This window comes from Aptenodytes forsteri, unplaced genomic scaffold (genome assembly GCF_000699145.1).
Source record: "Aptenodytes forsteri isolate BGI_AS27 unplaced genomic scaffold, ASM69914v1 Scaffold238, whole genome shotgun sequence".
Taxonomy (NCBI): domain Eukaryota; kingdom Metazoa; phylum Chordata; class Aves; order Sphenisciformes; family Spheniscidae; genus Aptenodytes; species Aptenodytes forsteri.
In genome coordinates, this window is record NW_008794584.1 from 132642 (window position 1) to 146782 (window position 14141).

Here is a 14141-nt window from a genome sequence, read left to right on the forward strand (position 1 = left end):
TGAGATACTGCTCCGAGTAAAACTGCAGCCACTCTTGCATAGAGAAACTCAGGAACACAGAGAACAGGAACAAAAGCTCTTTTCACAGGGCTCGCCGCTGTGACATGCTGATTTAATAGCAGAAACGTTCCTCTAAGGAACGAAAAAGCAGTTCGTGGGCAAGGACTTGCACATACACTTATTCTGATGCCTGCATGGGGGATAGCACAATTGCAGGCATGCCTGGGACCAAGATGCTGTCGTGAACTGAACAGCTCTGTGTGCCTGCAGTGGAAGGGCTTTGAGAAGAAGACAGGTAACTGTGCCAGGTGAGGAGCAGTCTCACACCAAGGAAGGAGGTGACCCTCACGAAGGGCAGCAGAGCACCCCTTACTGGTGCCAACCATCAGCTCAGAGAAGACTCTCACAGTCCACCAGGAATGAAAATTGTCCTCTGGGTTCAGGAACTCGCTGAGTACTGAGGCCCAGAGGAGAGAGACACCTTCTACTCCCTAACACACTCATCTTCAACCTGTCACCTGTGAACCCTTAGGGGTCTGTAAGCTACACCACCAGGGACCCCAAAAACTGTTAACAAACAAATGAATTTTGGGGGTCAGCATTTCATAACAAGCTGTAAAGCATGAATCTACCAATGTATCCTTATCTCCCAGAACTGGCCATAGCTGTGAAAAAACAAACCAACCAACAAAACCAGTTTTCAGCTGGTGGCTAAGCTGCAAATGAAATGAAATGTTGTTTCTGGTCCATCAAAACTTGTTTCATTTCTTTTTTTAAACCAATGCAAGTTGGAAACAGGCAAAGCCCAAGTGCTCCCCTTTGGAAATGTCGTAACAAAACCACGGGCTGAGAATAACTTGGCATCTTACTTCTTTAGGATAAAACTCCATCTGCACTGTGAAGGCAGTGAAGCAACACAGCCATAGAGAAAGTACGAAGACAGATACAGTGATGGCTGGAGGGATACCACTTCCCTGCCATCTTTTGGAAGATAAGGAAAATGAGCCTCGAATCCCAGCCACAGCACTTTGTGCTATTTATTTTAAGACTATTCCTGTAGCATCAAGTAAATAGACCACTCCTGAAGCACAGGAACTCAGAGAGGTGGCCAGACGTGCTCGAGTGCCTGCTCTCTGGAAGTAGCTGGCAACAGCGACCACCGCAGAGAGACCGCAACCCTGCAGAAAGCAGATATGGCGTGGCTTTACCCCGGTCTGAATTTCCTCCTAATCCCTTACAGCTAGAGATCAGCCTAAACTCTAAAGCACAACATTCAATACCTCTTCCCACGTGCTTCATGACCATGCATGTTCCTGCCGTCTACATAAGTGCACAGTCTGTTGTGCAGATACATACAGATGTATGTATTACTTTGCTCACTTTTACTAAGTTCATGAACTGAGTTCTCTGTGCAATAATGAATTCCCACCCAACATTTGTTTTTGTGCCTTGTCCTAAAAGGTCACATTGTCTGGTTCAGAATTCATCCGATGCTGCATTAGAGAAAAATCTCAATGTGGATAAATATTAAAGAGCCAAAACAAAACTAAGCTGCTCAACTGCAGAGCACAGGAAGTGCAACAAGCCCCAGACAGGCAGTTGTGAGAAAGCAAAATAAAAACCACTTATCTGTGATGGAAAATACCCAAGTGCTTTCAGAGCTGCAGCCTCTTTCTCCTGAACAGAAATGCCAGAAAAGCTCTGGCTAGGGTGTCCTTTCTGACCAACTCTGTGGTTCGCTTGCTTATTCAGGACTCGGTGACCGTGATGGCAGAAGCTCTCATTGTTTTTTTATGATTAACCCCAATTTACCATTTGCTTAATGAGAGCATGTGAGCAAGCTGATAGACAGTAAGGACTTTACCCCGGATCTATTTGCTTTGCCTTCTCCTTCGTGCTCTGAAAGGCTGAGATAGGAAGGCCTTGGAGGTCCCTCGGTGGTGCAGCACATGGGGGAACGGAGACAAAGGCAAATAGAAGGTGAAGCCAAGAACTCCAACAAAGAAATCCACAAATCCCTGAGCATCAGGTGTGTCTTCTGGCTCTTGCAGCAGCAACTCAGGCTTCCCCTCCAGTTCAAGAAAGTGAGTTAGCAAAAATGCTGTGTTGGGAATTCTTCCCTTGACTCCCTCACTCCTTCACACACACTTTGTTATCTAACAGGCAGGCAATTAGTACATGCCAGCAGGTTACACATTTCCAGTACTTAACCTAGACACATCTCAGGGTGGAACGAGCACCCTGCAGGGGCACTGTCCTGCAGAACTGGGTGGGACAGACCTAACCGAACTGAGCAGGAGGAAACCATGGCCATTACCCTCCCCACCTGCTACTGCTTCCAAGCTTGGCATTGCAGTCCCTCCATCACACAAGGTTAGAAGAGCCAAGAGCAATTCTGGCCTCAAGCCCAGCACTGCCCCACCCTTGCCACAGAGGCAATGCCATAGAATGCCGGCGGGCTGTGCACAGGGAAGGAACTGCCTCCCATCCACACCCAGGAGCTGTGTTGGTAGCAAGGCACATCGACTGAAAACATACCTCAGATGCTGAACATAGCTAGACGCTGTCACCCTGGAGCTGGTGAGACAGCACAGAAGAAGGCATCTTCACTTAGCGTCTGCCTGCACTGAAACATGGGGTACAGAGGAAGGGTAGAAGAATCATAGAATCATAGAATAGTTTGGGTTGGAAGGGACCTCTAAAGGTCATCTAGTCCAACCCCACTGCCATGGGCAGGGACATCTTCAACTAGATCAGGTTGCTCAGAGCCCCATCCAACCTGACCTGGAATGTTTCCAGGGATGGGGCATCCACCACCTCTCTGGGCAACCTGTGCCAGTGTTTCACCACCCTCAGCATAAACAATTTCTTCCTTATATCTAGTCTAAATCTACCCCCCCTTTAGTTTAAAGCCACTCCCCCTTGTCCTGTCGCAACAGGCCCTTCTAAAAAGTTTGCCGCCATCTTTTTTATAAGCCCCCTTTAAGTACTGATAGGCTGCAATAAGGTCTCCCCGAAGCCTTCTCTTCTCCAGGCTGAACAACCCCAACTCTCTCAGCCTTTCTTCATAGGGGAGGTGTTCCATCTCCCTGATCATTTTCGTGGCCCTCCTCTGGACCCGCTCCAACAGGTCCGTGTCTTTCTTATGCTGAGGGCTCCAGAAGCAGAGGCTTAGAGTGAAAATGTCTACCCTGAAAGGGCTCAGCCATTGCCAGTGAAGGACAGAGGGTGGCCAGAGGCTCAGACCAGATGTGCACTGCTTCTGCAAACCACAAGAAGAGGGAGAAAGGCAAAATCCCAAGCAATGCTCGCAGCATTGCCGCCTGCCTGCACTCCAAAGGATTTCAGTGCAGCCACCCAAGCAGACAGTGCGAAGCAGGGCACTGTGCTCAGCAGAGGCAGGCAGGACAACCACCAGAGACAGATGAAGCCACGGGGCACACAGAGAGTCCCGGGGCACCTGGCTCCCTGCGCGCAAGCCTGGCAGGCCACAGGAGGATCTCAGCAGAGCCACTGCAGGAGAAGGAAATGTGCTGCAACGAAAGGAAGCACCCAGTCCCTCTGGACAGAGACAGCTGAGAAACTGCAAAGTCAGTTCATGGCGCAACGGTATGCAGATCCTCTGCAAAAGCAGATCATAAGAGCTGAGAGCAAATAAGAGAGCAAACCGGGCAGCAGAACGCAACTCCAGTGGATAAAGTATCAGGGTGGAGCTGAGAAACAGGGAAGCAGCAACCAGTTGGACCCAGGAGGCGAGGCCGTTTGCACGGGAGAAAGAACAGTATATATGGTATGTGCTTTTAAAACAAAGCAAGCCAGGGAGATGGTAGGCGCACTAATGAAGATAGGCAGGGAAGGTGAAAAATTATGACACATGAGGAGATTCTGGACTTGCTTTCGGAAAATGTTATCTTTCAACTGCAAATGCGGACAAGTCCAACCCATTCACTGTACTGCAGGTGTGAGGGTAGATAGCTGCTGAACATGGATTTAATGTGAATTTACCCATCCCAGCCCTGCACCTCCAAAACCAGAGGGAAGCACCGTCTTATCCCAGTGACATGCCTGCTCATGGTGCAGGTGACACACTGATAGGCTTTAAACACCATGCACAAGAGCTCTGCGGAGAGCCAGCTCTCCCCCCTGTGCCAGCAGGGAGCAGGGAGAGGCTGGGTTGCACATATATCCCCCCTCCACATTCATAATGACCACCCTGTCGCAGAGCTGCTCTTGGGTTTGCTCTCCTGACCCGCAGCCCACTGATTTCCGTCAGCTTTGGAGCAAGCCCTTCACGTAGCTGTTTCATGTCACGACCTGCTGGAAAACAGTCTCCTTTCAGGGACAGAGCAGTCTGCTCCTGTTGTTTCCCTGCAGCCCTGTAACACGGTACTGCTGTGGCAAGCAACATGCCACAGGCTTTGTACCAAGTTTGCAAGGTCTTGGGAACACAGCTCGTGATGCTCGCTCTCTGAGATCTTCTTGACCTACCTGCAGCCTTGTTTCACCTGGTTTAGCTGTAACAGCAATTCTTCTAATCGACCAGGTAACCATGGCTAATTTCTTTTCTTCTTTATCTTTTTATGCTACCATCATGGGTTTACAACCCTAACATAATGAGGTAGTATAAAGAAATACAGGCCTGGTATGATAAGAGGCCTTGAGAAGTGGAGGCACAGGACGTGACATGAAGGAGAATAGGCATGGGACGACAAGAGGTGGAGCACAGGCTGGCACTGGCAGCCCCACGCTGCAAACGACCAGTAAAAGAAATGTGGACCTGATGCTGGACAAAAGTGGTGTCAGTGGTAACCAACAGGACATCTTTCCTTCTTTTTCTGTAATAATTAGATCTTGACTAATAAGATTAGAACGTTAAGAGTTCAATTATACTAAGAATAAACTCTCGGCTCTCTCTATATAAGGTGTGCTTCCTTTTTGCCCATAAAAAAGACTTTGAGCATTAACACAGTTCTCTTCTAGAGACTCATCACCCTTTATGCAGGCATCTCCTCAGCTATCACAGCATCACTTCTAAGCATAAGACCTGCAAGGCTGGCCCTCTGGCAGAGCCACCAGATCACTGTTCAAGCCAGTATTTCTGTTTAATCTAACAGATGCAGCACTTCTCTCACTATCTTTACAACATCTCTGTTCAGAAACTACCAGACCACACTTCTCCCAGATCCCTCCCCAGATACAGTGGTGCCTGTGTTTCAAAAGCCCATTGCTCAATGTCTGGAATGACTCCTGTAAAACCCATCACCAACACATGGCATTTCTCTGACGCATTTTAGGGATGCCTGGCAGAAACATTTTTCCCCAAGAAGTCTGATGCTATCTTTTGCCACAGCAAGACAGCCTGCAGCTTTCTAAACAAAGGAAGCCAGTTCTTTTTACACCCAAAAAAATCGCATCAAGACCTTCTTTGGGAAGCAGCCTTTTGCAAAGTGTTTCTAGACATCTTCCTAATATATTCAATGCCGTCTGTATATGGGCTTTGACAGTGCCTGTTTAGGAGGCTCAGCACAAGCCATGTTTTCAGCTGTCTCAGCACTACAGCTGAATTGAGTATTTCTTGCAGCGACCAGTTTCCTGGAACCATAGTTTGGAACAGGCTGAAACTATTTGAAAATTCAGGTCAAATGCCTCAAACAGGTTAGTGTAAAAAAAAACCCAATAAAAAACCATATCTGGGCATCTCTCAGCCCAACACCCTCAGATCTCTACCTCCTAGCTGTTGCTCTACATGAATTACTGTGGAGCAGCAGAGTTCAAAGCCTGCCTCTATACCCTGCGATCACAGCGGGCACCGTCGTTTGAGATGTGGGCTCAAGTCCCCTGGGACACAGTAGGTCTTCACACCCATCCCTTCTTCCTGGGTCAATGTTCTGGCCACAAGGATAATGCACAAACCTATTCACCCCTCACTGCAGCTTCTGTGACAGTGCCTCAGTTTAACCCTCTATTTCCCTCTTTTTGCTAAATGGAGAAAACGTATGTTTCCTTTTTTCACCAAAAGGCAAACTGAACATTTTTTCCATTTTAGTGAGGATAACTGAAAAATATAAAGCTCAACATGAGACTTTTTGGCTGTAAGTTCAATTCCTAAGCCGAGCACAATTGTCCAGCCTTCCTGCAGACATCCTGAACCCAAGGCAAGGAAAACCCCTTGTGACCTTTTTCAGGTGAGAAAGTGAAAAGTCCCTGAGCTGCCTTGGATGAGGAAAGATGAAACCCTGGGCAAGATTTACTTGCAACTTCAACTTAGGAAGCCAGCACTGGAAAGAAGGAAAAGAGTTTGCTGTCAATGAGAAACACCTTCCGCATTGCACAGCCTAGTAAGTACCCACACGGCTTCCAGCTGCAGTCTTCACTGTGATCTCTAATACAATTTCAACCATTTCAGCTTGGGCTGAGGAACCACCATCCATTGGCTTGTTAAAGGCATAGCTGTGATGTGCTAACGAAGATGTCCAACCTACCTAGGACCCTAATTTCTGGCCCCTCAGCTTCTGCTTTCCTCTCCCTACTTTACATTTTACATTTTGAACATTCCCTCTGCCCGTAACATTTTCTGCACTGGAGTGAGCTCCTTTGTAAATTAAAACCCTTCCGTTGAGACCCAGACTGCAACCCTTTGCAAAAACAGGTTAGCTAACGCATACTGCTGCCCACTTCTTCACACAGCTCCCTTTGGCAATATCCACAGGATTCTGCAGTGCTAGGAAACACTGGCTCACAGGTGGCTAAACTGTAGAGACCACGGTAAACAAGGGAACAACAAAGAGAATAAATAACCCCATGTCGGACAGGGGGGCATCTGGCATAACTTTAGCTGCTTTCTTTAACACTCCCTGTTGCTGAGCTTACAGAGGCTGCAACCCAACAGCTCCAGCCACCAACTCCGCCTGCTTGATAATACAGTGCCCTTTGAAACCCAGGCTCAGCAAAGCATTGGGGAATTCCTCTGCAAGGTTTCAAAGCTCCTGGGCCCTGACAACATCCACAGAGCAGGACAAAACACTCCCAGCTGGGTTGGACCCTTCTGCCAATAAATTCAGTTGCCTGCTCACAACAGCACACTTCTGTGGGTTAACTGCTACTTTGCCACTGCCCTACCAATGAGTTTATGGTGGTTTAGCCTCCAGAGAGCCAGATCTCTTGATACCAGATTGGCATGACCTGTCCCCACTTTGCTGACTGCAGCCACCAAATCCCAGGAGGGTTGCATGCCCTGTTGTCGCAAAGCAGTAAAAAAACAAGTCTCCCGCCTTCCCATTCAAAACTGGAGATAATCTGAAACTTAGCTGAATTTCTACTTGATAAAAATGAAACCCAGAGGGGGGAAAAAGCACAGGGAACTTTTTTTCCTGAAAGGCTAAGTTGCATCAGCTGGAGAGACAGGACAAAACTCAGCAGTGAAAAAGATCATCACAGCTGAGCTTGTAAGGGCAGCAATCATCGTTCAGGCAAAACTGAAATGTTTCACCCATGGCTTTGTGTATCTTTGCCAATACAGAGATGTTTGGATTCCTCTCCTAGCACAGAGCATTTGAACTCAGCTGCATAAACACAACCCACCTTCCTGACAAGCGTGCATAGGGGTGTAGGCTGACTTACGGCATGGCCCCACCAGCTCTTTGCCTGCTGCATGCTAGGCAGTTAGTGGGCCAGCAGAGGCAAACGGAGGCTCTTATTTCTCCCAAGGATAAGCAAGCTGGGACAGCATTTTCTGATGTAGCTGCGTTTCTTGCCAGTGCATGGAGGAGGTCCCACTGATCGAGGCCTTTCCCTTCCTCAGGGAGGAGGAAGCCTGTTCCAGCCCTTTTCCTGCACAGCCACCTGCTTCCTTTGCAGCCTGCGATGGGAATGGGGCCAGCGCTCAGCTGTTTTCTTACCCCTGACAGCTCCCCAGAGGAGAAGGGCAAGCACCCGCGCCAGCAGCCCCATCTTTCCTTGTGCCACCCAGGGCTTATCTATAAGGAGAAGCAGCTCACAGCAGCAAGCTTTGCAAAGTAGATAATGCAAAAAAATGGTGCCTTGTACTTCTCTGCACATAAGCCCTGGACACCTCCCAGCTGAGATTCCAGGACCTTCCTCAAAGCTGGTCCATAAGGCAGTGGCCAAATTAAAGTCTTTACCTTCCTAGCGCACGACTTTAAGGCTGCTGTCCCATCAACAGCGCATCCAGATCCTAAGGAAAGGGGGACATCTCCTCTGCCACAGACACCAGAGTTTGGATCCTCCTGATACCCAGCATCCCTCTCATTCCCTCTTTATGCTGGGGCTGTCCTGCACCGGGACTGGCGTGCAGAGACCACCCTGCTACAGAAGGCTCTCAGAGGATTACTCAACCAGCATCACAGCTTCTGGGCCACCTCTTTTTCGGATATGCTTTCCCTCGCAAAACTTCTAGCTAAAACAAGACGCTACTGCAGAAAGTTTTCAACTTAGCTCAGCCTCAAAGGGAGGTCAGTGCCAACACACCTTGGAAAACCCTATTGCCCCATTTAAAACCTTTAAAAATGCAGGCCAAAGATCACAGAAAAGGCAACCTTTTGATTCTCTCCTTGCGTACACACCCATATAATATCACTGTTTTCAACAAAGCTATTCCTGACTTAATGAGATAAGCAGAGAACCAAGTGACCTGTTTTAACACATCATAGGACCAAAGTCTCTTGAGAAACTGTCACTCGAATGCAGTCACATCTCACCAAGAGTATCAGGCAGAAACAGGAACATGGCTTTCAAATACAAGCAGAAGTTCAAAAATAGACGTTGCCAACTTGTCTTTCACTTGGATGTTCTTCTTTCTGGTTGCTTGTTACCGTATCTTTGTAAGGCTGCACAAAGAGGGATTCAGTTTTCAGATGTGGGTTACTTGTCTTCAAGCCACAGCAATCACAAATCCACAGGCTGTAAAATATGCTTTCTTCCAAATACATTTTGGCATGGCCAAGAAAAAAACAGTTCTGCTGCTGTTCAGAAAGGCCTTCTCATATCTCCAGAAATCCCGAGAAGACGGCTTGAAGGTCTGGAGCAGCTCAGCACATTTCAAGCAGCACAGTCTAAGGGGGAGGCTAGAGTTGCCTTGAATGAGGTTGCGCTATCTGATGGGCTGCTCTCCTTCTCAGGTTAATCAGAGCACAATTCCCACCTCTGACGTACCCCCAGTTTCCCACCTGGGGCATGAAAAGAGTGGTAAAAGTACATGCACCACCCCAAACTCTGGGAGAAACCTTCAATTCCATCTCCTTTTCTACCACCAGAATGGCAAAAGCGAAACTCAAAGCATTTAGCCAAGCTACCCAGTTGGTTACAACACATATCGTAACATGCCTACACAGCCTGTCAAATAACAATACCAAGATTAAAACCAATCCACTTCTTCTACAGCTTTATATCAGATAGTGTTTATTTCTGTTGCATGGAGCACTAACCTCTCAAAGCTATTTGTACACCCACTCCTCCCTGCTGACCAGCTTCCTCACTCCAATGAATAACGTTTTCAGGAGCTTTAATAAATTCTGGAGGTGAATCAGACCACCAGAACCTATTTAGACTCAAGGAACTCCAGGAATCCCAACTATCAACAAGCTACAGAAAACATTTTGTAAAAGAGTCAGATGCCAGGACTACCTATGTCTCCTCTGCTTTCTGATCCAGCAGATCAAACATCTGGCTCCCTAAAATAAGCACTGAGGAACATGCAAGTCTGGGAAACCTTTTACTTTCACTAGAGAGAAAGATGACGTAAAAGGCATTTTTGCAGGCAGGCCTGTCTCATAAATGAGGGCATATAGCAGGGAGAAGAGAAATATGCTTGAAAACTGCCATATTCTAACAAACCCTACAATCTATAGCAGCAATTACAAGCCAGCATCACTCAGAGCAGCCTCAAGGTTGCTCTAAACTGCACTGAGGATGGGGAAGAGGAACACAGGGAGCTTCAAATCCTCTCCAGCCAGGACTTGGTATCATGCTATTGGCCATAAACACAAGATGTTTGCACCAAGACATTTGCTGCTGTGCTGAAACCGAAAGTTGCTCACAGAAATTTTCCCATGAACACTTCTAACGAGCAAAAAGAAAACTGGCAGGTGAGAACATAAGCCAGGGAGAAAAAACAAGCCTTTCTCTTCTAAAAGCCCCCACTTAGAGAGAGGGAATCTACAGGCAGGCCTCATTAACGCCATAACCAGAAGATGATGCCAGAGCTCAATCTGAAATTTTCAGTAGCTGTCACTAACTTACATCCACTGTACCTCTCACCCTGTAATATGTTTATTATACAGGGTCTCAGATCAGGGAGGCTTCTCCATGAAGAACCCAAGGGAAGAGTATCACTTCTTGGTAGGAACATGCCTCCATTTTTCAGGAGCTATCTCATCATGATGACACCACAACCTAGCCACAGCGCTGCAGCTGCATGTCCTCTGTGCTGGAGTACCTTGGAAGAAAGCAGAGTTTCACAGAGGTCCGATTTCAGAGCAGCAGCTCTTCTCCCCGCCCCACATTGCCAGGCATCGTAAAGCATCGAGAGAAGGTGCCATACCTGTACGTGACATGCACTGCAGTGCCAGGCTCATCTCTCTCCCAAATCAAAGCCACTCTGTTCGGAGACTTTTCGACGTGTTGATCCAAGCAATTTACTGTAAGAAAACAGAGATTTAAACAAAGCCTGGTCATATGCAAGGTGCTCTGTAAACTTAGCTTGGTCAAGCATAACAGCAAGCTAGCGTAAGATGAAACATCATTTGCTATCTAGCTAGCCACACACTCATTTATAACACTGGAAGTGATAGCATTTGTAGCACTGGTAAAGCTGTCCTTTGCCATATCTGTAGTATGCAAATACTACAAATACTATACTTAATTGGTACAGCGGCCTTAGAGATGGCATCACCACGAGAAGCCTCAGCTGATTCAGCTCAGCTTAGCTCCACTGGCTAAGCTTAAACCAGTCCAAATCTCTCCCCTGCTCCCAGCAGCATGAAGACAAGACACTCTTTTGATGTTTTTGCTCCCCAGAACAGCATTTCACTATGTAAATCTGACAGACTGTCTTCCCCAGCTTGCATTTTTAGCACTGCATCGCTTGAATTTTCTAATTAAAGCTCATGTGAAACATTTTTATTCCAGGGTATAACAGAAGAGCTGAATCTCAGCTAACTGAAAATATGTAAAATTTTAGGATCTAGGGTAAACTCAGAGAGTACAGACATCTACACATTACCAGACATCTGGGAAAGATGAACATGTCTCAAGCTGCGTACTACACCTCCTAAAACTCAAAGGTATAAAATTACCTTCTGAAGATGCATCTCTTCCCCCAACAACTTGAGGTAGAGGAAACCTGAACAACTACGTGAGATGCTCAAGTGGACTTAGGGAGAGCACCCACCATGAAGAAACTTATAGAGAATCCACCCAAGAAACCTGCATGCATGTTCAGTAGCAACTTGCCTGATGGTTAAGATTAACCTTGTAAAGTATTAATTCCAAGCCTAAACTATGCTTACTTATTTCATTATAATCTTCCAAAGGCAGTTATTTTATTTCAATAGACAACTATTAAAAACCAGTCAGGCACACTGCTGTATAACTCAGAGAAAACCCTTAAAAAAATTGCTCAATTTCAGATCATATTTCCTGGAAACGTTAATACTGGTGGGGCAGGATTTCATTTTTCCAGATAAATTAAGTGCAACAAAAGCTGCCTATTGCCATCACAATTTGTGAAGTTTAAGTAAACTGCAGCCCGGGAGTCAGCTTCAGCTGTTCTGTGATTTACACCACCACACGGAGGGTGGGAATGAGCCCCTAAAGGTGCACAGAGAGAGAAATCCCTCAGAATTCGGCATATTTTATTACAAGAACAACTGTCAATCTTAAAAATATGTAAAAGCGCTCTTCAGCTGTTTAAAGCCTTCTATTTTTTAATGTAAATTCCTGCAGCAATACTATAAAAACAAAGGAGATGATAAAGCCATTTCTGAGGTCATCCTAATACGATACGGGAGGACAAAAGCTCTAATGGGGAATGCTTTAAGCAGTTATACACTGGTTTCCTCCGTCATCTGTCCACAGGTAACTGGATGTGCTGTGGCTTGGTCCGCGACCCTTAGCAACTCCCACCTCCGAGCTCATTGCAGCAACACCCTCACGTGTAGCGCCACATTACAGTAAATCACATTAACGGGATTCATTGCCCAAGCAGCATTTCTTACTCGTGAGCAGCCGTACTAGCCTTCAGAGGGAATTTCTGTTGCAGCAGGCCCCGGCTGAGCCGAGTGAGAGCTTTAGCTCTTTGCTCAGTAAGAACCGGCAGGTGAACCAGGGCCAAATGCTATTATTTCCCTCCTGATCTTAGGCTTACAAGAGCCTTTTGCTCATTTTACAAGACAGAATTTAGTGACCTTCCCCTTACTGCTATACCCTAATGGTTTCTCCATACGTGTTCTCGCCTCCTCAACAATGCTTGGAAATGATTCATTTCGGCAAGACATGCTCCTGAGAACCCAGCGCCTTGGAAGTGCAGTAGTTTGTCGGGGTATTTTCCTGGCCAGGAGTTACAGTCCAATAAACCCAGAAGCACTGAAGCTCACAGTTCCCCCAAATCCTACCACAAGGCCTCCCCAAGCAAAAAGCAGCAGATGACTCGGTTGCCTGCGGTCCAGCTGTGTTGGCAGACAGGCACACAGGATGCTCTGGATCAGGGACCTGAACTGTTGCTGTATTTCTGCAACTAGTCTCTTGATTTAAGAGATTCAAGAAATCTCTTGATTTAAGAGACCAAAGGACAAAACCAGAGCCTCCTAGCAGAAAACTAGGCACTCAGCTGTGGCCGAGTACCATCTTCATCGTGCTTTAAAAGGAGAAAACCAGCAATAGCAAAACTTTAATTCTGTGCATCTGTGTTTCAGTGGTCTATGATTATTTTTTTTTACCTATGCAAATAAAACTAAGCAGCATTTAGTGCCTGCAGAACAACCAGACCCAAGACATGATCTAAATTCAGGCCCAGCATTATCTGGATTTCAGACACCTTACCCACATGGGATCCAAAAGAAGGTGCTGATCCCAGTCTACAGAGGAAAGAAACGAATCCCTGAAAGTCTATGTGTTCAGCTAAGATCTTCCTTTCAATAGGAATCAATGAAAACAGAAGTCTGGCTAAAATCCCTCTGATTGCTGGGTGCTGGAGGCAGGGCTGTACACACACCTCCATCAACTTGGGATCCACTGCTGGGAATCACCTCCTGGGAGAAGACACTCCCCTATGTTCTCTGGAAGACCTGAGGAGGGTTTGCTCTTTTGCTATGAAAAAAAGGTGGCCAGAGATGTTACCATTCCTGCACTACTGAACCGCAGTCTGGTGATTCAAGCACTCTCTCAGGAATGGGAAATGAAGTTAAGAAACGTATATCCCTGTTAAAAGACTTCACCACCGAGTTGTACCCTAGACGGGGCTGGGGCTTACTCCCACTGAATGAAACAGGGCCACAGCACAGAAGAGCCTTCAAGGCAGATATGGCCAGGAAGAAACTCAGAGGTAGTTAGGACTGTCACAGCACATTTTTCTCTTCCTTCATGTAAGTCGTGAAGTTGGAGGAAAAGACCCAGCTCTTCATTTAAGTGAGAAAAGACGCTGCAGCTTCTCCCGTAAAAGATTGGGATTCACACCGTCCCCCACCTTTGGATCATCTTTGTGTCGGCGCTGCGCAGCCCACCACGGGACCAAGCAGCACCCCGCAGCCGGCCACCAGGGTCGAGGCCGGCACAGCTGAGGTCAGGGCATCCCTGCTGGCATGGCGCCAGGGATGCCGTGCCCCAGCCCTTCGGCAGGCCTTTGCTCGCCCTCGCCCCGCATGGACCCAAGGAAGACGTCGGGGCTGCGGCAGGGTTTCCACAGAAGCGATGGGTGGCCACCGGGGAAGCAGCGCCAGGGCAAGAGACTTAGCCAGGGCCATCCCTGGCTTCGGATTTTCTCCCCACTTCCCAGCATTTCGCAACACCCGGCAGATTTTCTCTGAGCGCCGCCCAACCGACATCTTGGGGTTTTCCCCCAAAAAGGGGCTCTGGCGCAAACTACACCGGTGGGAAATCTCCCGGCCAGCCCGAAGGCAGAAGCGGGT

At 47.4% G+C, this 14141-nt stretch overlaps 1 protein-coding gene across 1 annotated transcript in view; it reads right to left on the reverse strand.

The window, feature by feature from the left end:
* Nucleotides 1–10692, reverse strand: part of ACSS1 (acyl-CoA synthetase short-chain family member 1) — a 31247-nt gene extending 20555 nt beyond the window's left edge. The window contains exon 1 of the mRNA XM_009272615.2: nt 10559–10692. Coding sequence (XP_009270890.1) covers nt 10559–10692 — 134 coding nt within the window. The remainder of the gene's footprint in view (nt 1–10558) is intronic.
* Between the last annotated feature and the right edge of the window lie 3449 nt (nt 10693–14141).